At 46.4% G+C, this 26,207-nt stretch overlaps 1 protein-coding gene across 8 annotated transcripts in view; it reads left to right on the top strand.

Annotated features, from left to right (window-relative positions):
- The window catches only part of LOC117354461 (zinc finger protein 771-like), a 44,817-nt gene extending 25,902 nt beyond the window's left edge, over positions 1-18,915 (top strand). For 7 of the 8 annotated variants that reach the window (XM_033932047.1, XM_033932045.1, XM_033932052.1 and 4 more), the window contains 2 exons: positions 755-898; positions 16,326-18,915. In XM_033932047.1, the coding sequence (XP_033787938.1) occupies positions 755-898; positions 16,326-17,677 (1,496 nt within the window). In that variant the 3' untranslated portion in view covers positions 17,678-18,915. The remainder of the gene's footprint in view (positions 1-754; positions 899-16,325) is intronic. The other variant, XM_033932050.1, reaches the window with a different exon arrangement.
- The last annotated feature ends 7,292 nt before the right edge of the window (positions 18,916-26,207 follow it).

Below are 26,207 nucleotides of genomic sequence, written 5' to 3'. Positions count from 1 at the left end.
ACCTGGTAACAAACCCGAAACTGATTTATAACAAATACAAGAAAATTTGAACAGAATTCTCGACTCTATTGGCAACCAACGGAGTTTCAAATAAAAAGGAGTGATAGGCTCCCATTTTTTTAAAACCAAAAATGAGGCGAACGGCAGTATTCTGAATCACTCTCAAGTTTTTGAAAATTTTCTTGTAAGCACCTAGATATATAATATTACAATAATCGAGAATACTTAAGATAGAAGACTGTACCAATTTATAACTATACCTTACCTGTTTCAACTGAATTTGTCATTTTATTATATCATTTTCATTAATTAATTCATATTTATTTTGTTTGGTTTCATTTACAGTTTATGGCTTAGGACCCCAGAAGAAAGTTGTTTTGACAACCGAAATACGACCCGTGTTGGGTCTATGTCACAGTCTAGTCCTGTTTTGCACCCTGTTTTAATAAAGGTGTTGTCAAGATCATCAGTACCACTTGTTGGGGGTTTTTTTGCCTCCTGCCATTTTAAATATGGCTATATTTGTGTTTTTCATGTTTTTATCAGTGTCCCTTGAGGAAGGCGTTTTGACTATGCCCAAACTTAGATACTTGTTGGGACAACACATATGAATTAAGATTTTCTCATTGGTTGAATAGACGTCTCCCTTGCCTTTCATTGGACTGTTTGTATCTCAAGGCGAGGTGCTCTATTTGCCCTTTTGATGACTGTGAAATAACATGCTCTAATTCTCTCTCTCTCTCATTCTGAGCAGGAGAGACAGTTCTTCAGCCAGGCGTTACCTCGCAGGTGAAGGAATGGAGAAAGCAGGCCGTCCTGAATCCCCTGCAGTCCCAGTGTGGAGAAGCTCCCCATGGATCCTCCTCAGAAGAGCGACTCCCGGGCAGAGTAATGAAGGGTGAGCTGGTGAAACAGATTGGCAGATCATTTTAAAGTGACCAGACATACTCTGAGGGCTCCGCTCTGTCACTCAGTGCTCCACTGTTCTTGTTGCTTCCATGTTGCACAGGTCAGCCTGTCCGTGATCAATTCCTGATCTTTTTTCTCATCAGACAGGTCTGTCTCTTCGCCGGTCCTTGTAAACTTGCCTCATCATTGTGGGATTTTGCCAGGAGAATGGTGCAGGAGCACCAAATCTCTGTGTGAGGAGAACTAAAAGAAAAGTCTGTGCCGGGGGTTCGTGTAAGGCTGTTAGGTACTCTAGATCAGGGGTCTCAAAGTCCCTCCTTGAGGGCCGCAATCCAGTCGGGTTTTCAGGATTTCCCCAATGAATATGCGTTGAAAGCAGTGCATGCGCATAGATCTCATGCATATTCGTTGGGGAAATCCTGAAAACCCGACTGGATTGCGGCCCTCAAGGAGGGACTTTGAGACCCCCTGCTCTAGACCATGTTTCTCAAGTCAGTCCTGGAGAACCCCCTTGCCAATCAGATTTTCAAGATATCCACAAAGAATATGCATGAAAAAGATGACCGAGGGGAGATATGATTAGGGAATGACACGTAGACAACTTTGTCCCCATCCCCATGAGTTTTGTCACTGTCCCTGCCCCATTCCTGTAAGCTCTGCCTTAACTGCACAAGCCTCAAACACTTACGATTTTAAAATGTTTGAGGCTTGTGCAGATGAGGACGGAGCTTGCAGGAATGGGGCAGAGATAGGAAAAGAACTCGCAGGGACGGGATGGGAAAATGAGTCCCTGCAGGGATGGGGAAAAATTTGTCCCTGTGTCATTTTCTAATATGATTGAAGTCTACAAAATCCTGAGTGGTGCGGAATGGATACAAGTGGATTTTACAAAGACTGGGGGACACGTAATGAAGTTACAGGAAAATACTTTTAAAACTATTAGGAGGAAATATTTTTTCACTCAGAATAGTTAAGCTCTAGAATGTGTTGCCAGAGGTTGTAAGAGTGGATAGTGTAGCTGGTGTCTCTTGTGATTTGTTCCTACAATAAAAATATATTAAAAAAAAAAGAAAGGTTTGAACAAATTCCTGGAGGAAAAGTCTACAGTTTGTTATTGAGAAATAGGAAACAGATTGAATATAGATTCCACACTACAAAATAGCAAATTAGTCCAAAAGTGGAATTCACAAAAGAGAAAATTTTTTTAAAAATTGTTTTACAGGAAGAATACTTCTCAATCCATTGTCCCAATAAGTTCTATTTTTCATCATACCATACAGGTATGCATGGGTCAATGATTGGCTGAGTGGCAGACTTCAGAGGGTGGTGGTTAATGGTACCCTCTCTAAAACATCGGAGGTGACCAGTGGAGTGCCGCAGGGCTCGGTCCTGGGTCCACTCCTTTTCAACATATTCATAGGGGATCTGACTCAAGGGCTTCAAGGTAAAATAACACTATTCGCCGATGACGCCAAACTATGTAATATAGTAAGTGAATGCAGTTTACAGAATTATATGGCGCAGGACCTGCTTACATTGGAAAGTTGGTCCTCAACTTGGCAGCTAGGCTTCAATGCTAAGAAATGTAAGGTCATGCACCTCGGAAGCGGAAATCCATGCAGGACGTACTTCTTGAACGGAGAAACTTTAACTAGGACTTCAGCAGAACGAGATTTAGGAGTAATCATCAGTGCAGACATGAAAACTGCCAATCAAGTGGAGAAGGCTTCATCTAAGGCAAGGCAGATATTGGGTTGTATCAATAGAAGTTTCGTCAGCCGAAAGCCTGAAGTCATAATGCCGTTGTATAGGGCCATGGTGAGACCTCATCTGGAGTACTGTGTGCAATTCTGGAGGCCACATTACAGTAAAGATGTGCGCAGAATTGAATCGGTTCAACGGACGGCCACCAGGATGATCTCGGGGCTCAAGGGTCTCTCGTACGAAGAGAGACTGAACAAATTGCAGCTCTATACTCTTGAGGAACGTAGGAAGAGGGGAGACATGATCGAAACATTTAAGTACCTCACGGGACGTGTCGAAGTGGAAGATGATATTTTCTTTCTCAAGGGACCCTCGGCCACAAGAGGGCACCCGCTCAAACTCAGGGGCGGAAAATTTCATGGCGACACCAGAAAGTATTTCTTCAGAGAGAGTGGTTGATCATTGGAACAAGCTTCCAGTGCAGGTGATCGAGGCAGACAGCGTGCCAGACTTTAAGAATAAATGGGATACCCATGTGGGATCCCTACGAGGGTCAAGATAAGGAAATTGGGTCATTAGAGCATAGACAGGGGGTGGGTAAGCAGAGTGGGCAGACTTGATGGGCTGTAGCCCTTTTCTGCCGTCATCTTCTATGTTTCTATGTTCTCTTTTTTTTCTTTTTTATCTTCTTATATCTTACAAAGGAGAAAGGACCTCAGACTGGTTTCTGATGCGATGGGTACATTTTTGAGACCCAAGAGTTGGTGTCCTTTAAAATTGCACTTATGATCACGTGATAATAGGCAGACTGGTTCGTTTCCAGTCGTGGTTTTTGAACTGATTCTCTGAAGAAGCAAAAAAACGAAACGGGCCCTGTTAGAGTCAGCTTCCAAACAATAAAGATAAGTGACCTGGTTACTTTAAATATATTTAATACACTTATTTAAGAAGCTTTTAGGTTGCTAAATTTGCACAGCACAATAGTTAAGGAGGAGGGGGAGGACCAATGATTTATAGAATGGTTTCATTCAGCTGAACAGCTGTTTCGGCTGGTTTGTAAGCATCAGAAACCAGTCTGAGGTCCTTTCTCCTTTGTAAGATATAAAAAAAGAGAGAACCTGTCAGAATGAATACTGTATGGCAGGGGTGCCCAACGCGTCGATCGCGATCGACCAGTAGCTCAGGAAGGCAACTCGAGTCGATCGCACTCGTGTTGCCGTCCTGATCTACGGGCCGATCAGCCTTCCTCTCCAGTGTTCTCCCTAGGGCCTTTTAGCTGGGCGGTTCGCCCAGCTGTCATCTGCCGCTGCTGAACATTAAAAAAAAAACCCCAAAAACCGGCTTGGAGATTTCAGCCCCTAGCGAACTTATGCTCCGGGCTCTAACGTGTGCGTGCAGGCTTCTCTTCTCTTCCCTCCGAAACCGGAAGTTATGCCCGGGGAGGGGGAGGGGGGAGAAGGGAAGCCTGCACGCACATGTTGAGAGCCCTGAAGCAAGCGTTCGCTACGGGCTAAGGCTAGTGAAGCATTTCCTCTTCTTGCTGCCGGGTCCTGCCTACTTTCTGTTTCCGCGAAGGCAGGACCCGGCAGCATTTCCCCCAACAGTTCCTCGCGATGCTGGTCGGCCGAAGCAGGGAGAGGTTGGGGCGGCGGCGGCTTTTGGGCGTGTTATTGGCGTCGGCTTTCGGGCCTGTTATTGGTGGCGGTTTGGGTCCTGGTCCCCGATGGCAGTTTGGGTCCCCGATGGCAGTGGCAGTGTCTTGGGGGAGGGCAGGGAGAAAGAAAGAAAGGAAAAGGGCAGGCAGGGAGACAGAAGGAAAGAAGAGAAACAGAAAAAAAGGAAAGGGAGGCAGAGAGAAAGAAAGGGCAGGGGAGAGGAAGGAAAAGTTGGGGGAGGGAATGAGGTGTGGAGGAGAGGAAGCATACAGGCTGAAAGAAGGGAAGAAAGACTGGATGCACAGTCAGAAGAAGAAAGTGCAACCAGAGACTCATGAAATCACCAGACAAGGTAGGGAAAATGATTTTATTTTAAATTTAGTGATCGAAATGTGTCTCAATTTATATCTGCTGTCTATATTTTACACTAAGGTCCCCTTTTACTAAACCGCAATAGAGTTTTTTAGCGCAGGGAGCCTATGAGCGTCGAGAGCAGCGCTGGGTATTCAGCGCAGCTCCCTGCGCTCTAAAAACTGCTATCGTGGTTTAGTAAAAAGGGAGGGGGGTATATTTGTCTATTTTTGTATGGTTGTTACTGAGGTGATAGTGCTTAGAGTCATCTGCTTTGACCTCTTTGAAAAACCCTGGAATAGGAATGATAATTAACATTTTCTCTGCGTACAGTGTGCGTTGTGTTTTTTTAAAATTTTATTGTTGGTAGATCATTTTGACTTGGTCATTTTAAAAGTAGCTCGCAAGCTCAAAAAGTGTGGGCACCCCTGCTGTATGGTATGATGAAAAATTGAACTTATTGGAACAATGGATTGAGAAGAAGTGTTCTTAAATTTTTTTTTATAAATTTCTCTTTTATTTTGTGAATTCCACTTTTGGACATAATTTGGTATTGAGAAAGACATGGGGGAAGCCACTGCTTGCCCTGGATCGGTAGCATGGAACGTTGCTACTCCTTGGGTTTTGGCCAGGTACAAGGGACCTGGATTGGCTACTGTGAGAACGAACTACTGGTCATGATGAACCATTGGTCCGACCCAGTAAGGTTCTTATACAGTACAATGGAGGCAGTGTATGCAAATCAATCTCATGCATATTCATATCCTGAAAACCTGACTGGTGAGTCTAGGTCTGACTTGGGAAACTTTGCTCTAGGCAAACTTTCTGCCCTCTGCCTTGCCCAATTCACTTTTAAGCTTATTAGGTCCCCTCAACACTCGTGGTCATCCAAGCATCCATCTGAGTAGATGGAGTATTTGAAAACTGCCCACCGTCCCTGCTACTAAAAGTATCTTCTGTTATTATTTTTTAATTTGTGTGATGGTCAAAGATAGTTGTTTTGCCTTGCTACCCTGCGGAAGCTGCTGTCTCAGGTGGCTGCTTGGTCCTGTCCGATAGTGGGTTGGCCAAGCTTGTACTCTACGTGAAACAATTTCTCAGAAAGGGTATAAATCTCCTTGATTTAAAAAGCAAGGAAACTGTTTTGCAGGACGAGAGAGGACTCCACAAAACAGAGCAGATAGCAATTCACAGGCTCTTGGGGGGTCTGCTTGAGCCGGTCTTTGTTTTGCAGCATTGCCATGTTTTTGTTATGGGGTAAACCTAGGACTGGTCCTAAGACCTAGGGCCGCTTTGTGACTCTGTGTTGACCGTGTCGTCAGCAAAGATCTTTGTGCTGATTCCAGAAGATGTCCTTTCTGGGTTCATGAAGGTGCCGCTTCCATGGGCAGAAAGAACTTAATACATAACATAAAATAAGCTTAGCAGTGCCCCTTATGAGTGTGGCGCAGTGGTTAAAAGCTACAGCCTGGGGGGGCGTGGCCGTGCCGAGAGCAGGGAAGACGCGTTTTCCTTGAGCTCCGCTGCTCTTCCCCTGCCTCGGCCTCCCGGATCCAGACTCAGCGAAAAAAATCGCCACCAAGCATTTTCTCCCGACTCCTTGGGGCTTTATGGACAAATTTATTCTAAAAGGGAGCGGAGACATGGCGGCGAAGGCGGGCAAAAAGGAGCGCGAACGACTGAAATCGGGGTCGGGCACTGAAGGCAAGATGGCCGGCTCGGGAGACGCTGCTGATTCAGCGGGGGCGGACATGATAGCGCGCCTCACGGAGGCAGTCGTGCTGGCGCTGGGGACGCGCCTGGATAAAGTACATGAGTCCATAGCAACCCTCTCTACCTCGGTGGCTGAGTTTAACAATCGCGTTTCTGAAGCTGAGCAGAGGATCAGCACTGCAGAGGACACCATTACTTTTATGCAGGCAGAGATACAGCAACTCCAGCGTAAAGTGGGGCAATGTGAGGAGAAGATGGAGGATCTGGAGAATCGCTCCAGACGAAATAATCTGCGCCTGGTGGGGGTCCCTGAAACTATATCGGATGGAGATCTCCTGCCTACCCTTGAAGCATGGCTGACGACTGAGCTGCTGGCTACGCGGGGCCTGGGTCCCTTGCGTATTGAACGGGCACATCGGCTGGGCAGGAGGCAGGAGAGCTCGACCAGGCCGCGTGTGGTAATCCTCCGCATCCTCAATTTTGCTATCAAAGATCTTCTGCTTCGCACCTATCGCCAGAAAAAGGATTTACAGTTCCAGAACCAGCGTATCCTGATGTTCCAGGATTATTCTGCACAGGTGGCATCTCTCCGCCGAGGCTACTCGACTGTCTGCAAGCAACTCACCGAGAAAAAGCTGCGCTTCACTTTGCAATATCCTGCCAAGCTCCGGGTGCTTCATGGGGGTCAACCCTTCCTCTTTGAAACCAGTGAGGCTGCCCGGGCTCAGGTTCTTCTGTGGTATCCTGATCTGGAGCCGAGCACTTGAGGGCCCCTGACAGTGGCTGGAGGTTCCTGTCTGCTATGAGTGGGGGAGCGCCCGTGGGATCCTGGTGGTGCTCCCCTTGAGACATGATGGCTCATATTATGTTGACTATCTTTGTTTAGTGGCTCCTCCCTGGGGGTCACTTTGGTTTGTTCTGGACACTGTTCTCTGGCTTTTTGAGCTAGATTGTTGTTGTGTCCTGCAGGGGTGAGACTTTGCGATTTGTTCTTCCTTTAGATGCTCTTTCCCTAGGGGGTCCTGCCGTTGTTGATGGTATTTGCCCCTTGGCTTTTGCCTTTTCTCCTTCTTGTTTTGTATTGCTTGGTATATGTATGGGAGGTTGAGGGGGGGAGGGACTTTGGGCCCTTGGTGTACCCTCTTCTGGAGTGGTGGGCTGGGGTATCAGAGGGGATATGGGAGGGGGATGTCGGGTTCGGGAGGAGGGGTAGGGAGGGTGGGAGGGGGAGTTGGGCTAGGGTGGGGTGGGGGGGGTATGGGAGGGGGGAGTTGGGGTTGAAGAGGGATAGTGGTTGGAGGGGTGGGGGACTTGGATCGGTGTGGTTGATGGTGGGAGATCTGTGTGTGCGTGCTGGATGGGTGGCTGTCGGGAGGAGGGCTGGGACTCTCGGCAGGAGTTTTCTACTCATTTATTTTGTAGACCATGTTGGTTTTCTTCTGAATGACGCCTAAGAGAGGAGTGCGATGTGTGACGTGGAATGTGTCGGGTATTAACTCTCCGATAAAGAGAACCAAGATTTTGCAGCACTTAGCCCGGCATCGGGCAGATATAGTGGGCCTGCAGGAGACTAAGCTTTCCGAGAAAGAACACGGTAAGCTGAGGCAGTCCTGGGTGGGACAATGTTATTCTGCTTCTTCTTCTAAGGCTAAGGCCGGGGTGGCTCTCCTGCTACATAAGTCTATCCCTTTTGTTCACTCTCGGGTCCTGTCTGACCCGGAGGGTCACTATGTTCTGGTCCAGGGTACATTGTACCAGCGCCCGGTACTCTTACTGTCAGTGTATGCTCCCAATGCTGCCCAGCGGTCTTTTTATAAGAAGCTTCTGGGGGTGATCCTGTCGGTGTCCTTGTTACCTGGGACTCATTTGATTATCCTGGGGGATTTCAACTCTATTCTGGATCCTGTCCTGGATTCTTCTAGGGGGCCCTCTCGTTCCTCTGGGAGGTCGGATAACGGGCTAAGTGCTTGGCTGCAGGCTTTGGATGTGGTAGATGTCTGGAGAACCCTTCATCCTGGAGAGAGGGATTTTACTCATACTTCCAAAGTGCATGATTCCTCTTCTAGGATAGACTATGTTTTTCTCTCCCGCTCCTCCTTCTATGCAGTCCATCAAGCTGAGATTGGGGTGTTGGCTATTTCTGATCATACTATGGTTTGGATGGACCTTGGTCTTGCTGATGGGTCCTCTGCTGGGGGTGGGCGCTGGCGTTTTCCGATAGCACTTTATTCTGACCCTGATTTTAAACAGTATCTAGAAGTGCAGTGGAGGGAGTATGTTGAGTTCAATGGGGTGCATGCGGAGGACGGAGCTCTTTTTTGGGAGGCAGCCAAGGTGGTGCTTCGTGGAGCTGTGATAGCCTACTGTGCCCGACGGAAGAAACGGATGGCGGCAAAGATATTAGCTCTCGAGCGTAAAGTGCGGGAGGGCAGGCTTCTAGTATTGCATTCTCCCACTCTATCCCACAAACATGAGTTTCAGGCGGCCCAGGCGGCGCTCCATGCCCTCTTACATGAACGGGCGCACAAGTCGCTCTTCTATTATAAATATCGCCTTCATAGGTTTGGTAATCGCCCGGGTAGAATGTTAGCGCAGTTGACTAGGGCGCGGAGGGGGTCCTCGTCCATCACCTCACTTCGAGGAGCTGGGGGGCAGCTGGTCACAGCCCAGCCTCAACTTGAACAGCTTTTTGTTTCTTTTTACAGCTCTCTTTACTCGGCGGAGGTGGTGGACCGGGACTCTGCGATTCAGGCGTACTTTGACTCACTGCCCTTGCCTCGGCTCTCGGAGGCCGACAGTGCGACCTTGGTCTCCCCTATTACTGGGGAGGAGGTCTTGGGGGTTATTAAAACCTTGCCTCTCTGCAAATCCCCGGGTCCGGATGGCTTTGGCGGGGAATTTTATCGTCTCTTGCAGGGGTTTGTGGCGGATCCGTTGAGACGGTATTATGAGCGAGCGGTGGAGGGGGGGTCCTTCCCTCCTGGTTCGAATCAGGCGCTGATAACTGTGCTGCCTAAACCGGGGAGGGACCCTCTCTTGGTGGGGTCTTATAGGCCCATTTCGCTTATCAACGTAGATCTTAAAATTCTGGCCCGGCTGCTGGCTAATCGGTTGGCCCCGCTTGTCCCTTCACTGGTGGGACTGGACCAGGTGGGGTTTGTGAAGGGCCGTCAGGCAGGTCATAATGTTCGGAAGCTTCTACTGGCTCTGGCCCACTGTGACTCTCGGTGTCAGCCTACCTTGGCCATTAGTTTTGATTCTGAAAAAGCCTTTGACAGGGTCGAGTGGGCTTTCCTCTTCCCATTGTTACTCCGCTATGGGGTGACTGGCTATTATCTGAACGCTCTTCGTGCTCTATACTCTAACCCCGAGGCTGCTGTGATTGTCAATGGGGTAGCTTCCCCGGTTTTTTCCCTGCGGCGGGGTACCCGGCAGGGCTGCCCCCTGTCTCCTTTGCTTTATATTTTATTTTTGGAACCTCTGTTGCTTTGTATCCGCACTCATCCGTTGCTTGAGGGCGTGGAGGTGGGAGCTTCCTCCCTGCGTAGTTTGGCCTTTGCGGATGACATCATGATTCTTTTGTCTGACCCGGTCTCGCACCTTTCTTTGTTGCTGGAGTTGTTTCGGCAGTTTGGAGAGCTCTCGGGCCTCAAACTCAATGTATCTAAATCGGAAGCTCTCCCCCTTCATCTGCGTGTCTCTCACCTGTGGTCGGACTTTCCTTTGAAGGAGGCTTCGGCTCAGGTGAAATACTTGGGGGTTCTTATTCCCTCCACCTTGACGCGCCTTTATGAGATTAATGTTCGACCTATGCTTCGGTCTTCTGTTGAGAGTCTGCGCTTATGGGGGGCTCTGCCGGTTTCCCTTGCGGGCCGCGTCTTTTTATATAATATGATGATTGTGCCGCGGTGGCTCTACTTGTTGCAGACTTTACCAATTTGGTTGAGACATAGGGATTTGGAGGAGCTGTACCGGGCTTTGCGGACTTTCCTGTGGCGGGGAGGGCGTCCTCGCCTGCCCCTTCGCGTTCTGATGCTGCCAGAGGCGCAGGGGGGGTTCGGTCTTCTAGATCTTCGCGCTTATAACTTGGCATGTGGCTTACGCCAGATTCGGGATTGGTGTCTGGAGAGTTCCTCCTCTTTGACCTTCTCTGTGGACAGGGACTTCCTGTCCCCTGTCTCGGGATTGTTCTTGTTGCATGCTCCGTCGGTTCGGTTAGACTCTTTCCAGAGGGGCCATGTGGTGTGGTCATACATGAGATGTATCTGGAAACAGCTGTGCCACCGCTTGGGGGTCAATTATAGTGCAACACCAATGTTGCCCTTAGTGGGCAACGCGCAGTTCGGTCCTGGAAGTGACAGCCGAGTATTCCGGATTTGGCATGCTCATGGGATCCGTAGAGTGGGAGATGTGCTCACTGAGAGGGGGATTCTTCTTTCTCCTGCTGAGTTGGCGTCCCTCTACGGTTTGGATCATGTGGATGCATTTGGTTATTTACAGCTGAGTCATTATGTTCGCAGTCTCGGAGAGCCGTCCTTGCGGTACTCGGTGGCGCGGGGTCTTGGCTTGAGTTTGGGTTTGTGGGAGGATCCGGCTCCGCGCCTGCGTTATTTTGTTACTGCGCTATTGTCACCTTTGTCAACCGAGAGGGCGGACATGTTGGCTGGGGCGTGGAGCGCTGACCTGGGGTGCACTATCCTGTCCTCCTTGATTTCTCGTTGCTTTGTCTTCCTGCGTGCCCTCTCCTGCAATATGCTCCATAGGGAGCAGGAATATAAATTCCTCCACAGAGCGTTTATTTCCCCACAGAGGGCTTATCGAGCGGGCTTTGCAGCTCAGGCCTGTTGTCCCAAGTGCCCTGTGAGTCCTGCTACCCTGGGACATATGTTCTGGGATTGTCCCCGGATACGGGCTTTCTGGCTGCGAGTGTGGACCTTTTTGTCTTCTATCTCTCCTCCGTTGCCTGCATGCACCCCTTCTATAGTCCTTTTTTATGATGGAGCGGCTCTCTCTCGTTGCTCCGTTGGGCAGCGGATGTTGGTGTTTAAGGCCCTCCTTTTAGCCAAGAAGGCCATTTTGATTTCGTGGCGGGCTCCCCAAGCTCCCTCTTTTTCTAAGTGGCACTTGTCCCTATATGACTTAGCGCTTCTGGAGCGCAGGATGGTAGGGAGACAGGACGAGGGCCGGTGGGCCACATTTCAGGGTGTGTGGGAGGGGTACTGGTTGTCTCTTCCGCACAGGGAGCGGAGTATGCTGTTGAATTGCTAACCCTGTCGGTTGTGGTGATGTGGGAGGGAGTTGGGTGCTGCAGTTTTCTCTGTGTAGTCTGCCTTCGTCTTTCTTTCCTCTTGGTCTTGTTCCACCTTTCTTTCTTTCCTTTTGGCCTGTTTTCTTTGTGGTCAGTTTTTTCTTGTCTTCCCATCTAATCACACGGGTCTGGGTTTGGGGGGGTATCTTTGGGGGGAGTGGGGGGTTGGGGGTTTGGGAAGTGTGGGGGGGGGGTATTCTGGTAAAACCATGTATTGGGCACTCTAGCATTTTTGCCTGGGCGCTCTCCTGTTGTATTGTTTCTGAGTTCCCTGGCTGCCTTGTTTTAGCACTGTACCGGGAGCTGCGGCCGTATGCTTCTTTTTCTTGTTCTGTACGTTGCTGAATTTGCTCAATAAAGAAATATTATAAATCAAAAAAAAAAGCTACAGCCTCAGCACCCTGAGGTTGTGGGTTCAAACCCACGCTGCTCCTTGTGACCCTGGGCAAGTCACTTAAATCACCCCCCCCCCTCCCACCATTGCTCTAGTTACATTAGAATATTAGATGAACCCACCGGGACAGACCAGGGGAAAATGCTTCAGTGCCTGAATAAATTCATGTAAACTGTTCTAAGCTCCCCTGGGAGAACAGTATAGAAAATTGAATGAATGTATGTTATGCTTACCCAAGGTATTTGGCACTCTTATTTTGTCATCAATCCTCTCCGGGCATCCCTCTTGCCGATTTTCAATTTAAAGGTGAAGGTGGGGGGAACCAGATGACTGAGGCATTCCCTCCTGCTGATTTTTTTTTTTTTTTTTAAATTCTGGGGGAGGGGGGCTGTCGTCAGGGGAAGTCCTGGCATGACTTTTATTTTTCTAATGAGCACAGGTGTACATGTGTAACACACGCCCAACATCTCTACCCATTAGAAATTTTAAAAAAAACCCTACTCTTTCTGCCTCAACCAGCTGAGTAGCAGGAGGCTGCTTCAGGGCTTCCCCTGCCACTCAGCTGTTTGGGACTTCCCCTGCCTTCTCTGCGCATGACTGATCAGATGGGATTAGGATTGACCTCTGCGAAACTCATTTGCATGCAAAATTCTTTCAACGTCGATTGCTGTTTTCAAATGGGACCATTTACTGGCACCACAGTGGCCCACCAGATTTTAACAGTGATTTTAGAGCACCTGGATCTTGGTTCTTATGACCCTCAGATTGTATGTGTCAAAAAAGCCCATCTCTCCCCTTCCCCCCTCCTCCATAACCCCAGTATTCAACTCCTGGAAAGCCCACCTATCTCCTCCTCATTCAAAAATTAGCATCATAAATAATTTAACAGTAAACTTTGTCCCCTTGAACTTAATGGATTTAAGTAAACTCCGGCCTTGTGTGTTAAGAACATAAGAAGTTGCCTCCGCTGAGGCAGACCAGAGGTCCATCTCGCCCAGCGGTCCGCTCCTACGGCGGCCCATCAGGCCCATTGCCTGATCAGTGGTCCCTGGCTATTCCTATAACTTGCCTCTCACTCCTATCCCTGTACCTACCTCTACTCTTATCTGTACCCCTCAATCCCTTTGTCCTCTAGGAACCTATCCAAACCTTCTTTGAAGCCCTGCAACGTGCTCCTGCCTATCACAGCCTCCGGAAGCGCGTTCCATGTATCCACCACTCTCTGAGTGAAAAAGAACTTCCTAGCGTTTGTTCTAAACCTGTCCCCTTTCAATTTCTCCGAGTGCCTCCTTGTACTTGTGGTTCCCCATAATTTGAAAAATCTGTCCCTGTGTACTTTTTCTATGCCCTTCAGGATCTTGAAGGTTTCTATCATGTCTTCTCTAAGTCTCCTCTTCTCCAGGGAGAACAGCCCCAGCTCTTTCAGCCTGTGTTAAAGAATACCACGTTACACTTATGTCTTCTGAATTTTAAGTGACACCGCATGTTAACAGACCACTTGTTCATGAAACTTTATTGTATGTAATTTGTTGTTAGATTATTTTTAGGATTAAATAATTATTAATTGAGTTACTCTTCTTTTCGAGCCATATTTTCTCCAGCTGATGGCTTTCTCTTAACTTTTTTTTTCCTCATTCTAGTTCAGGGCTGGGCATCCTCGAGGGCCACGAACCAGTCAGGTTTTCAGGATTCCCCCCCCCCCACAAAATGAATAGGCCTTCTATCTGCATACAGTGGAAGCGGTGCATTCAAGTGGATCTCAAACATATTCATAGGAAAGAGCCTGAAAATCCAGCTAGGTTTTGGCCCTCGAGGGCCGAGGTTGCCTACCTTTAGTTCTCTCTTCTCCCTAGTGCCCTATCTCCAGATCATCGCCCTTCCTGAAATCCTTAGCTTAGGAAGTATTACACTGTTATTCACCAGCTGTAAACAGCAAAACCTGACCAAGGTATCCCAGGTCTTTTTGGCCCACTAATGCACTAGTACTGTTACCCCATCCTTCCCTTCTCCACTGTGCTCTCTTCTTGGGAGTATGGTGGAGAGGCAGGAGCAAACTCTGATTTTGCTCTAAACACATTCTGGGTCCTTCATTAATGGGATCTGTACATGCGTATATAAAATACTTATCCTGTATGGTACAACCTTATTGAACTACCATGTTTCCCCCAAAATAAGACAGTGTCTTATATTAATTTTAGGCCTAAAAAAGGCACAAGGTCTTATTTTTGGAGTATGCACATGATCATCTCTCCCTTCCTCTCCTATACCCCAATTCTTCCTCTTTCCTTTATCTTCCCCTCATGTGCACCATCTTCCTTCCCTCCCGTCCCTCATACAGCATCAGTAATGCGGCAGCGTTCACGGGCGGACAAGGCCGAAGCAGCCTGTTAGAGTGCTGCCGGCCCGACACTGCTTAGAGATGTAACTAGGGCTCGCAGCCGGGTTCTGATGGGAGGGAAGGATGGGGATTCGGCTGCGTGGCGGGTGCTTGGGGGGGGATGGGCAGCCCTCTCAAGGGTTCTGCTGCACAAGGGGTGGGAGGAAGGGAAGGGAAACTGCTGGTGAATCCCGGCACTAGGGCTTATTTGGGGGGTTGGGGGGGAAGGCTTATATTAAGACCTACCCCGAAAATCCAGCTAGTGCTTATTTTGGGGGAAACACAGTAGAACCTGACCAAAACCAAATCTATGATGAAATTGGCCACTCAGTTTTGCCAGAAACCAAAGCCCAAACTGCCCACCCCCATCTTTCAGACCTGAACCCAACTCACAGCTACATTCCTGCCAGTGGCAGTGCGGTCCAACATCATATCATTAAAACAAGAGAAAGGCGAGTTCTGCAGAGCTCCAGAGGACCTCTGTCCCTAGCGACTGAAAGCATGATATTGAAGCATCCCTCTCCCCCCACCCAGCAGGAATACGGTTGGAAAACTCCAGTACAGCTTAGGGAATACAGTAGTACTTCAGGGTATCTTTCTCTGCCCAGGACTGTAACATAGTAGATGCTAGCAGATAAAGACCCGAAATGGCCCATCCAGTCTGCCCAACCTGATTCAATCTAAAAATTTGTTGGGTTGTAGGGTTTTTTTTCTTCTTCTTCTCCTTAACTATTTCTGGGCAAGGATCTAAAGCTCTGCCCGGTACTGTTCTTAGGTTCCAACTGCCGAAGTCTCCGTCAAAGTTCACTCCAGCCCATCCAGACCATGCAAGTCTGCCCAGTACTGGTCTTAGTTCAATATTTACTATTATTTTCTGATTTTAGGACACCGACAATCCATCAGAAAGCAAACCTGCGACTGCAACTTGCGCACTGAATTGTCCTTTTTATCTTCTTCCTGTGTACCCCAACTTTGTGCTGTAGATAAATGAGCATGGAAGACCCCCCCCCTCGTAGCTCCTTCCCACAGCACACCTTTCTCCCAAAAGGAATAATGCCATAAGAATTGTCGTTTCCTGTGGAAAAAGGGGTGGAACTGTAGGAATCGGACCTAGAACATCCACAGACAATTCTGAATCTCATTTTCCTCTTAAATAACAAAAGGAGCAACAACCCTGTCTCCACCCACTAAAACAATTTCTGCCAGTAGTCTACTGCGCCACTGAGATTTTAGAAAGTGGTCAGCATTTTTTCACTTTTATCAGCAGAGCCAGCATTGTGGTGTTAACTGTTAAGTTCTTTCCCTATCCCCCCCCCCAATTTGACCTTTGAGAATCCCCTGTATTCTTTAGAAATCCAAGGCTTATCATGCAAAACTCCTTTACTGCCACCCCTGGAGAACTATTACCCTACCCCAGTCACTGAGTGTATCGTAAAATGAAGTTCCATGTGAGCAGTGGCATAGCAAGAGTGAGTGGCGCCCAGGGCAGCAGCACCCCTCCTCCTCCCTCTTCTCCGCCCGCTCCTTCCCGACCCTCCCCTGCCGTGTGTGCACCCCCCATCCCTCGCGGCATAACGAACGTGCTGCCCTCGTCGTGTCAGCTATCCCTCTGACATCACTTCCTATGCCCGGAAGTGACCTTGGGGGCCGGAGGTGACTTCGGAGAAAAGCGACACCGACGCGAGCAGCAAGTGCGTAATGCTGCCCGCGCAGGGAAAATTAAAAAGGGTACGAGGGAAGGGACACCCTCAAGCGACAGGGGGAGGTGTGAAGGAGTGGGGGTGGGTGCCTGTGTCCTTACCAAGACCGCGCATGGGGCAGACCCCCCCCTTACGACGCCACTGCGTGTAAGACATATCATCCCTGCACTCTAAAAGCACGCCTCTTACTCTGAGTCTTTTTGTCTCTATCCAGCAGATGATGGACTCATCAAAGTAATCAAACAGGAGAAAATCGAAGATGAGGACAGCGAGGAGACAAATTCTGCCAGTAAATTACCAGAAGACCAAATCCAGATTTTGCAGTATAAGGAGTGGAGAAAGAAAATCAATGATGAGGATAGCAGGGAGACAGATTCTCCCAGTAAATTACCAGAAGACCAAATCCAGATTTTGCAGTATAAGGAGTGGAGAAAGAAAATCAATGATGAGGACAGCTGGGACACAGATTCTGCCAATAAATTACCAGAAGACCAAATCCAGATTTTGCAGTATAAGGAATGGAGAAAGAAAATCAATGATGAGGATAGCAGGGAGACAGATTCTCCCAGTAAATTACCAGAAGACCAAATCCAGATTTTGCAGTACAAGGAGTGGAGAAAGATCAGCCAGCGTCTGCCGAAGAAGGAAGAGCCCTCCTCCTGGCCACCACCAGCCAGGAAGGTAGTCCCTACGCCTGCCCCTGCACCCTCATCTAATGCCACTCCCACTACCCCCATTTTTAACGAAAAGCTCCCTGGCTTCAAGAGGGCTCTGCAAATTCTGATGGTCCGCACAGCAGAAAGACCGCACGAGTGTCCCCAGTGTGGGAAGTTCTTCACCCACAAGCACAACCTCATCGTACATAGGAAGATCCACTCTGATGACCCCCACGACTGTCCTCAGTGCGGGATGCGCTTCAATCAGAAGAAGAACCTTGTCCGCCACCAGCGAACTCACACGGGGGAAAAGCCCTACGCCTGCAGGGAATGCGAAAAGAGTTTTAGTCAGAAGCAGAACCTGATGAGGCACGAGCGAACCCATACGGGGGAGAGGCCCTATCTATGCACGGAGTGTGGGAAGAGTTTCTGTGACAGCCAGGACCTCATGAAGCATCACCGGATCCACACGGGGAACCGGCCGCACGAATGCAGCGACTGCGGAAAGAGGTTCATATGCAGGAAGAACCTGGTCTCACACCGAAGGATCCACACGGGGGAGAGACCCTTCCCCTGCCCCACATGCGACAGGAGGTTTTCAGAGAAGCAGGATATGATGCGGCATCAGAGGATTCACACAGGAGAGAAGCCGTACGTGTGCGCCGAGTGTGGAAAGGCCTTTCGCTGGTGCAAAGACCTGAAGAAGCATCAGAGATTCCACGCATTGGATGCAGTCTATATATGCACCGAATGCGGCCGGCCCTTCAACTGGAAGACCAACCTCGTGCAGAAGCCTGTGCCTGCTCCCCAGGCGGATGAGAGCGCCCACGTCTGTAGCGAATGTGAGCAGGCCTGCCAGAATAAGGAGGCACTGGAGACCCCCTGCAAAATCGAGGCCATTTGCTTTTAAATACAGGGCCAAGTCTCAAGAATGAGCCGGAGCAGGGCTCCCAGACCATGGGTTTGGGGGCTACCAGTGAGACCCATGAGGATTTGCAGGTGGGTGCAGCCCTCGTTTAACTGTGTCCTGGCATTTGGAAGCCACTTCAAACCTAGTGTTCGAACCCATTCTGTGGTAGTTTGCAGATGGTTTTATGTTGTGGTTTATGACAAGTGAACACTCAATTACTTGTAGGAAATGACATGGGGTACGCTCTGTAGCGGACACTGAACTGGAAAATGGAAAACTGAGAAAGCCAGAGTGTGTGGTACAATAATTACTGTGAACCTGCAGCATGAAAGCTGTGCAGACCCGGCCCACAGATTCTAAAAACCTTTCTCGTTTTGATGGTAACTTATCATCTGTTTGTGTTAGCACTGGGAATTTAGTCTAGCATGGGTTGTTTTGGAGCTCCCCCTGTGCTGGAGAATAAAAGAGAGAGACAGAAAAAAAAAAAGTCTTCAAGAAACCTGTCAAAGAAAAGGACCCCTTTTCTGGGTAGTAGCAAGGAAGAAACCATTTTTTCTGTTCTGAATGTGATCAGTGTTGCACCATTGCGGTAATTCAACAACAGGAGGAAGAGAAACCAGTTTTTGGCTATAAACGTGAGTGAAGCTGCAAAGAGACAGAGGTCAAACAAAGAGAGTAATGAAGTCTTGAAAAAGACAGGAAACTAGACCCAGAAAAACTCTTACAGTAGATAGGTGAACAGCTGGCCACGTGCCGTTGAAGATAGGGGAAGCTGGTCCTGGTTTTATACACACACGTCCACCGGCAGAGTTGTGTGCTAGCCACTCTACTGGAGATGGGAACATCCACAAAAGGATTGCTGTAAAAAGCAGGACTGGTTCAGTAACCTGGGCCTGCATTCAGATTTCTTCTTCTGGCACTGAGGACCCGACATCGGATGCACTTGCTTTAAAAGACACACTACAGAACCTGACTCCAGGAGAAAGCCAGATGTGCATTCCTAACAGTTGGACAACCCTCAGGACCCAGTGCTGTGACCTTTGGCTGGACCATCTGCCTTGGAAAGATGTTCTACATCTCCAGGTGCGATGGATGCATTTTGAAGACACGAAGTGAGAGATGTGGGACTGATGTTTTGTGACCCAGTTGTAAAGGAATACACGAACTCTTGTTTGTTTAATGCAAAATGTTTTAGAATGCCTATTTATTCTGCAAGCAGATTAAAACAAGTGACAGAATCCAGTTTGTTTTCATTGCCTAATCCTAAAAGTCATTTTTTTGTTAAAGGTGGCAAGTGCCCAGAATCACATTCCAATATCTTTCTCTCATTCAGCACCCCAGGCCGACTACATGTGATTTTGGACACACAGGACAGTTTAGAGTTTGTAATTTCACTTTCAGACTGCCAGTGTGCAGCCAGATGAAAATTCTCACCAAGATGTCTAAACCTCTTATCTCTAATGTACTGTAGAGCAGTGGTTGTCAAATCTGTCCTGGGGAGGGGGGACCACCAGCCAGTTTGATTTTCAGAATATCTCTAAAGAATGTGTATGAGAGAGAATTTTATTTATTTGAAAAATGTATAGCCCCGCTATAACCACAGTTCTAAGGTAATAGGTATTCAAAAGGGGGAGAATGTGACATAATTGTTAAAGATCCAGCCTCAGCAACCTGAGATTATGAGTTCCAAACCACACTGCTCCTTGTGACCCTGGGCAAGTTACTTAATCCCCCTATTGCCCCAGGTACGTTAGATAGATTGTGAGCCCACCAGGACAGAGAAAAATGCCTGAGTACCTGAATAAATTCATGTCAACTATTCTGATCTCCCCCAGGAGAACATAATAGAAAACTGAATAAATAAATAGTGTGAAAAGCTTCAGTCTTTGATAACCAGAGCTGGTATTGTGACATCATAATACCTCATTCCACCAATGCCTAAGAGCCAACCTCATCAGTGATGTCACAAGGGCTTGATTGTCCTTTACTGGGCTCACTTTTACTACATTTTGATTTCTAGCGAGGCGCAGTGGTTAAAGCTACAGCCTCAGCACCCTGAGGTTGTGGGTTCAAACCCATTCTGCTTCCTTTGACCCTGAGCAAGTCACTTAATCCCCCCATTGGCCCAGGTACATTAGAAAGATTGTGAACCCACCGGGACAGACAAGGAAAAATGCTTGAGTACCTGAACAAATTTATGTAAACTGTTCTGAGCCCCCCCCCCTGGGAAAACAGTATAGAAAACTGAATAAATAAATTAATTAATAATCTCTTATGCATAGTCATTGGGGATTCCTGAAAAGCCACAAAACCCAAAAACATAAAGTGGAGCCGATGATCTGGATCAACAGTTTATTCCGACAAGTGGACCAGTTGACAAAAACAATCCAGCTTATAATCTGTGTAGAAGTGGTCTGTGCTAATGGAACTGTTCCTTGCTATCTAATATAATAAAACGGTAAACCGCGCATGCGCACTTCCTAAGCGTGAGTCCGTTTTCCGTGAGCTGTAGCTAGGAAGTGCGCATGCGCGGCTCACCCCCTGCCCTCTCCGCTAGTCATTCATAATACTGATATAGACTATTGCCAGCTAGACTGTTATTTTACTAGCAGAGACTTTTGTTTTTTTGCTACTGTGTATTGTATTCAAAAAACACGTCCTTACTTACTAAGTTCCTCCCTAATCGCACACGCTCTCTCCCCCGTGAATAACACATCAGTCAACTCCTCGAACCTCACCAGCCAAAAAAATTAGATTCCCAAATAAGCATCACCCATCGCTATCCAACAATCCTATCCCTTCAAGTAAGGTAACTTTCTTCTATTACCCGAATATATTGTTATTCTCCACTGTATCCTGTAATTACTGAATCTAGCTAAGTACCGTATTTGCCGGCGTATAAGACGACTTTTCAGTACCTTAAAATCCTCCCCAAAGTTGGGGGTCGTCTTATACGCCGGGTACTGTTTACATGCCCTTACTTTACATGCCCTAACATCTCCTTCCTTACCTCCTTACGGTGCTTACGGTACTAGTAAACCTGCCGGGACATCAGCGGGGCCATGGCGGGACATCAGTGTGACAAGGGTGTCAGCTCCTTCATCCTGCGCAGCGGGAAGCAGCGGCGCTCTGGCCCCACCCCTTTTCTCTTTACTACGTCTCTCGCACATGCGGCCGTGTGTGGAGTCTAGCCCTTAAGGAAGTTGCGGGGGCGAACAGGAGGCTTTTGAAGGCTTTTAAAGGGAAACTGTCATGCCAGCAAACTTGCTAGGGACTTGCTCGGCACTTGCTCTCTCCCTCTATGTGTTATCTTCCTTCTATCATTGACAGTTTCAGTTTGGTTAACAGTTTAGAAAATAAATAGCATGGCAGCTCCCATGAGTTTATTGTTCTATTCAGCTTTAGTGAATTAATTAAAATTGTTGAAATAAATTCTGATGTTCTTTTAAGTTTTATTTGTTGTGCAGAAGGTGTGCGGAAGAAGGGGTAGTCTTATATGGCGAGTATATAACAAACTCTATATTTTAACTGTAAAAGTTGGGGGGTCGTCTTATACGCCGTCGTCTTATACGCCGGCAAATACGGTAATTCTATCGGAAAAACTCCAGATATCCTCTAATTTGTAATTCTCTACCACAATATGTAAACTACTTGTTTCGTTGTTATGTAATTCTCTCGGTAATGTCCAGATCTCTTCTAATTGTAATCCGCCTAGAACCGCAAGGCACAGGCGGAATAGAAATCACTAATGTAATGTAATGTAATTATATTTGATATACCGCTTGTACATGAGTATTAAACAGTTTACAAAACTACATTAGGCACTTTGGACTTCACGCTCTGTCCCAAACAGACTCACAATCTAAACCAAAGCGCCTAAGAGAAAAAGAACATCATTCATATATTCAAAGATAAAAATAGAAAGACGACGAGAAGGAAGAAGGAGCCCCAGAGAGATGTAGAGAACCAGGAAAAGTGAAGCAGAGCGGTTACATTGTAGAGAAAAGTAAATCTAATAAGATAAGATAGAAATTATATAGGGGCAGGAGAAAAGAAATATGTAGATAAAATAAGACAAACCCAGAAAAATAAAACCGAAATCAGGTATGAATAGTTGGAGGGAGAAATTGCAGTTAGTGGGAGATGCTCGTTTACAGATTATGGAGAGGATTTCATAGAGTTTCGTAGTAGGATGTTTCCTCGAGGAAGCGGTGAAGCATGGCGGTCCAAAGGTTAGGACCTAGTTGTCTGTCGTTTTATTCATCTTGCTCCACAGACTTCAAATCGATCATAACGTTCAACCTCTACATTTCTAGATCCTAAATCTGTTAATATATTAATCCATTCTATGATCATATCTAAAATCGATTACTGCAACTCTCTTCTAATCAATATAACACATCAAGAAAAAAGACGGCTTCAGATAATTCAAAATACGGCAATAAAACTTATTCATAAAGCGAAAAAATATGATCATGTTACACCACTAATGATTAAATCACACTGGCTTCCTATTTCCCACCGAATTAACTTTAAGATTCTATTTTTAGCATTCAAAGTACTAATCTTTAACGAACCACAATTTATGACAAGAATGATTATTCCATACAATGCCCCGCGTTCTCTACGATCATCTTCTTCAAACTTACTAACAATTCCCTCTTTGAAAATCGTTGGCACAAGAAGAAATGATATGTTTTCTGTTATGGCTCCTAAATTGTGGAATTCACTGCCACATTATATTAGAAATGAAAAAGATCTTTCATCTTTTAAAAAATTATTTAAAACTTTTTTGTTTCAAGACGCTTTTGATGTTTAATATGCCTTATCCTGGACCCTTCATATTTTGTTACAGATATCAACCACATTAACCCCTTTCCCTCCCTTTCGTTTTTTTCCTTTTATGTAATTTCCAATATAGAATGAAGTTGTAACTTTTCCCCCCTTTCCTTCTTCAATCATGTCTGTCTTTAATATGACTGCAAAAATGTTAGTTGATTTATTTAATTTGTATGTTGTTGGTTTTTTTGTCCAATTGTATGTGAGGCCACTATCTAGTGGCTTTTTAAATTGTACATCGCTTAGAAAATTTGTATAAGCGATTCATCAAATGGTAATAAAACTTGAAACTTGATCTCGGAGTTCTATTAGGTTGATATGACAGAGTACGGTATTGGGGTTCAAGAAGGGATTAGACAATTTCCTGAAGGAAAAGGGGATAGAAGGGTATAGATAGAGGATTACTATACAGGTCCTGGACCTGATGGGCCGCTGCGTGAGCAGAGGCACTGCTTATGTTCTTATATCTGGCCAGTTCCTGCTGTTTACATTAACACAGACCATTTCTACACAGCTCGAAAGCTCCACTTGTCAGAATCAACTTTGCTATCTCAGTGGAGCATTGACGTTTTTTTGTTGCTGTCCCTGGATATTCTGAAAACCCATTTGGTAGGTTTAAGAATCCTTGCTCTACACTACCTAATGCTTCATTCGAGACGGAGGCTTAGATTTTGGTGAGAATTTTCATATGGCTGCATACTGGGGTAGAGTTTCCCAAGCCGGGACGAGAGGACCCCCGAGCCAGTCAGGTTTTCAAGATATCCACAATGAATATGGTAGACAAAACACCAGATCAGCCAAAGCGAAGCAACCAAAGTCAGTTTATTGTTACAGAGATACAGTATACATACAAATCTCAACACGGGCCATGTTTCACCCATGCAAGGACTACATTATGGGTTTGGTAAAACTATAAACCATTATCCAAACCAACCAAATCAAGTAGAATGAAACGTAAGCACTGTCCCAATAAACCTACTTGTAGTAAATCAAAGTAAGTATTCACCAATGCAGCCACCAACGATAAAAGTGAGGAGTCTCGAGAGTACAACGGAAACTCACGGCAGCTATTTTGATGACAGCTCTGCACGGGGCAGGAGCGTAGGACGATCGATCCTGCTCTGAGTTGCCACTAGGCCACCAGGTAAGGTCTGGGGAAGGTCCGATGCAGAGCTTTGTTTAAAAAAGAAACAATGCAAATAACCAAATCCGTGGGTAATGAAACTGCGGATTCGGAGGGGGAACTGTACTGAAATTCGTGGGAACAGAAGCCCTGCAAATTTTGAAAAACTACGAATACAGTTTTTCGCCTGTCCAAAAGGCAGGAAGGGGCAACTGGGGTGCTACAGGTACAGAAAATCACTTGCGGTATGCTCTAACTGTCTCTTCCTGTTACTAAAGTCAGGCTACATCAATCAGGAGCTGCTTTGACATGCCAGATAGCGTGTCAAAAGCAGTTCCTGATTGGTGTAACCATGACTTTAGTATAAGGAAGTGGCAGTCGGAAAATACCACAAATTACTAAGTCTGCGATTTGTAAATTCGCTGGGGTTTACTGTATACACAGGGGTGGAGCAAGAGTGGGACGTACTGTAGGTGTGTCTCCCACTTATGCAGGTAACTTCAAGTTTAATGTTTTTTTGATTAATCGCTTAATCATATTTCTAAGCGATGAACAGTTTAAAATTACATTTAGTGGGAAACAGTACAATACACAACTTTAAATAATAACATTGGGATTAGAGATTAACTTATCATACTCATAACACAAGGAAAGAGGGGATGTGAAATACAAATCAATATAGAAAAGCAAAACAAAAGGGAAAAGTACAAGAGGGAAACAAATAAAAGGCATAATATAATGCAGTAAAAATAGCTTGGCCTAAGGATTATTAAATTAGTTACCAAAGGCATCTTTAAAGAGAAATGTTTTTAAATTACTTTTGAATTTTCCCAGATCCTGTTCTTTTCTTAAGTAAATTGGAAGAGCGTTCCAAGTCTGTGGTGCGGTAACCGAAAAAATAAATTGCCGTCTTGTATTAATAACCTTATGCAAAGGAATAGTTAGTAAATTATGTTCATTAGATCTTAAAGTTCTGTTTGGAGAGTATGGAATTAATAATTTATATATAAATGCTGGGGTTGTATTAAGAAGAGATTTAAAGGTGAGCAAGCAGAGTTTATATGTTATCCGATGGATAACTGGAAGCCAATGCGTGTTTTTTAGAAGAGGTGTAACATGATCATACTTTCTGGATTTGGTTATAAGTTTAATGGAAACATTTTGAATGATTTGAAGACGCTTAATTTCATTCAACGATATTCCCTTAAAGAAAGCATTACAATAGTCGATCTTAGAAATCACCAAAGAGTGGATAAGAATATTGAGTGACTTTGAACATAGAAATTTTGAGATTGATCGAATTTTACGTAGTCTATAAAAGGTAGTTTTAACAATATTACCGATGTGATCATGAAAACTTACAAAATACCGTATGTTAAGCCTGACCCTGCTGCATTTAAGCAACTGTACGCTGGCTGATGTAACTGCAGCCACCTAAATGTTGAGTCTACTTAGCTACTATTCTATTATGGAACCCAGGCTCCTACCACCCACCTTCAAGACACCTACATGGAAGCACCCACTTTTAGAATTGCTTCCCTGGTTTTTGCAACAACAAAAAAAACACTCCGGAGATATTTTACAAAGTGGGAGAAGGTTTTGTGGTCTGAACCTTTTGTTCTCAGTTCTCTAAATCAGTGTTTCCCAAGTCAGTCTGAGAGTATCCCCTTTCCAGTAGGTTTTCAGGATGTCCACAATAAATATGCATGAGCTGGATTTGCATGCACTGCCTCCATTGGATGCAAAGCTTCATTGCAAATATCTTGAAAACCCGACTGGCAAAGGAGTACTCCAAGACCAACTTGGGAAAGATGGCTCTAAGTGATATGTCCCCAATTTTGGGGTTCTTGACATCTCGTCATGTGGATTGATTGACTGTATTTTTAATTAAGATCTGCATCTTGGACATCGTCGTCTCCACAGTGTTTCCGTTCTTGTCTATGTGATATGAAAACACAGCACCTCATGCTCTATATGCCCTCCATACAGTAAAGCATGGTTATATCATTATTTTATTGCGATGCTTGTGAAGTTCAACAACAAAAAAATGGATGATGTGAACTACAGGTACATCCTAGAGCAGGGGTCGGCAACCTTTTTAAAACAAAGAGCCAATTTATCCTAAAAGTTTGACCCAAGATTTACATAGAGCCGCAATGGGTAGAGAAGGGAGTTTGAGGTATTCCAGGTCTCTCATGCTTTCCTCCCCAAGGTCTAGCTTCCATCCCCTCTTTCTTCCCTCCAACCCCTCGCAGGTCTATGCACCTCTTTTCCCTCCCTCCCATGCCTGTCCTCCCACTAAGCCATAGCCAAGGTTCTTTCCCCTCTCTAGGCCCTGACCCTTTAATCTCCCAACCCCACAATCCCCCCCTCCAGGCCTACCGAGATACCTGGTGGTCCAGCGAGGTCTTCGTTGTATAAGCATGGCCCTCTTGTTCCTTCCTTCTAAAATAGCTGTCATGACCTTTCAGGGCTGCTTGCGGTATTTCCGGTAGTACTGCAAGCTGACATGAGCGATCGCAGCAGCCATTTTAGAAGGCAACCATGAGGAAGCAGGAGCACGTGGGC

This window comes from Geotrypetes seraphini, chromosome 2, assembly GCF_902459505.1.
Source record: "Geotrypetes seraphini chromosome 2, aGeoSer1.1, whole genome shotgun sequence".
NCBI classification, from domain to species: domain Eukaryota; kingdom Metazoa; phylum Chordata; class Amphibia; order Gymnophiona; family Dermophiidae; genus Geotrypetes; species Geotrypetes seraphini.
The sequence above is the reverse complement of the archived record's forward strand: the minus strand, read 5'-3'. Positions and strand labels throughout refer to the sequence as shown.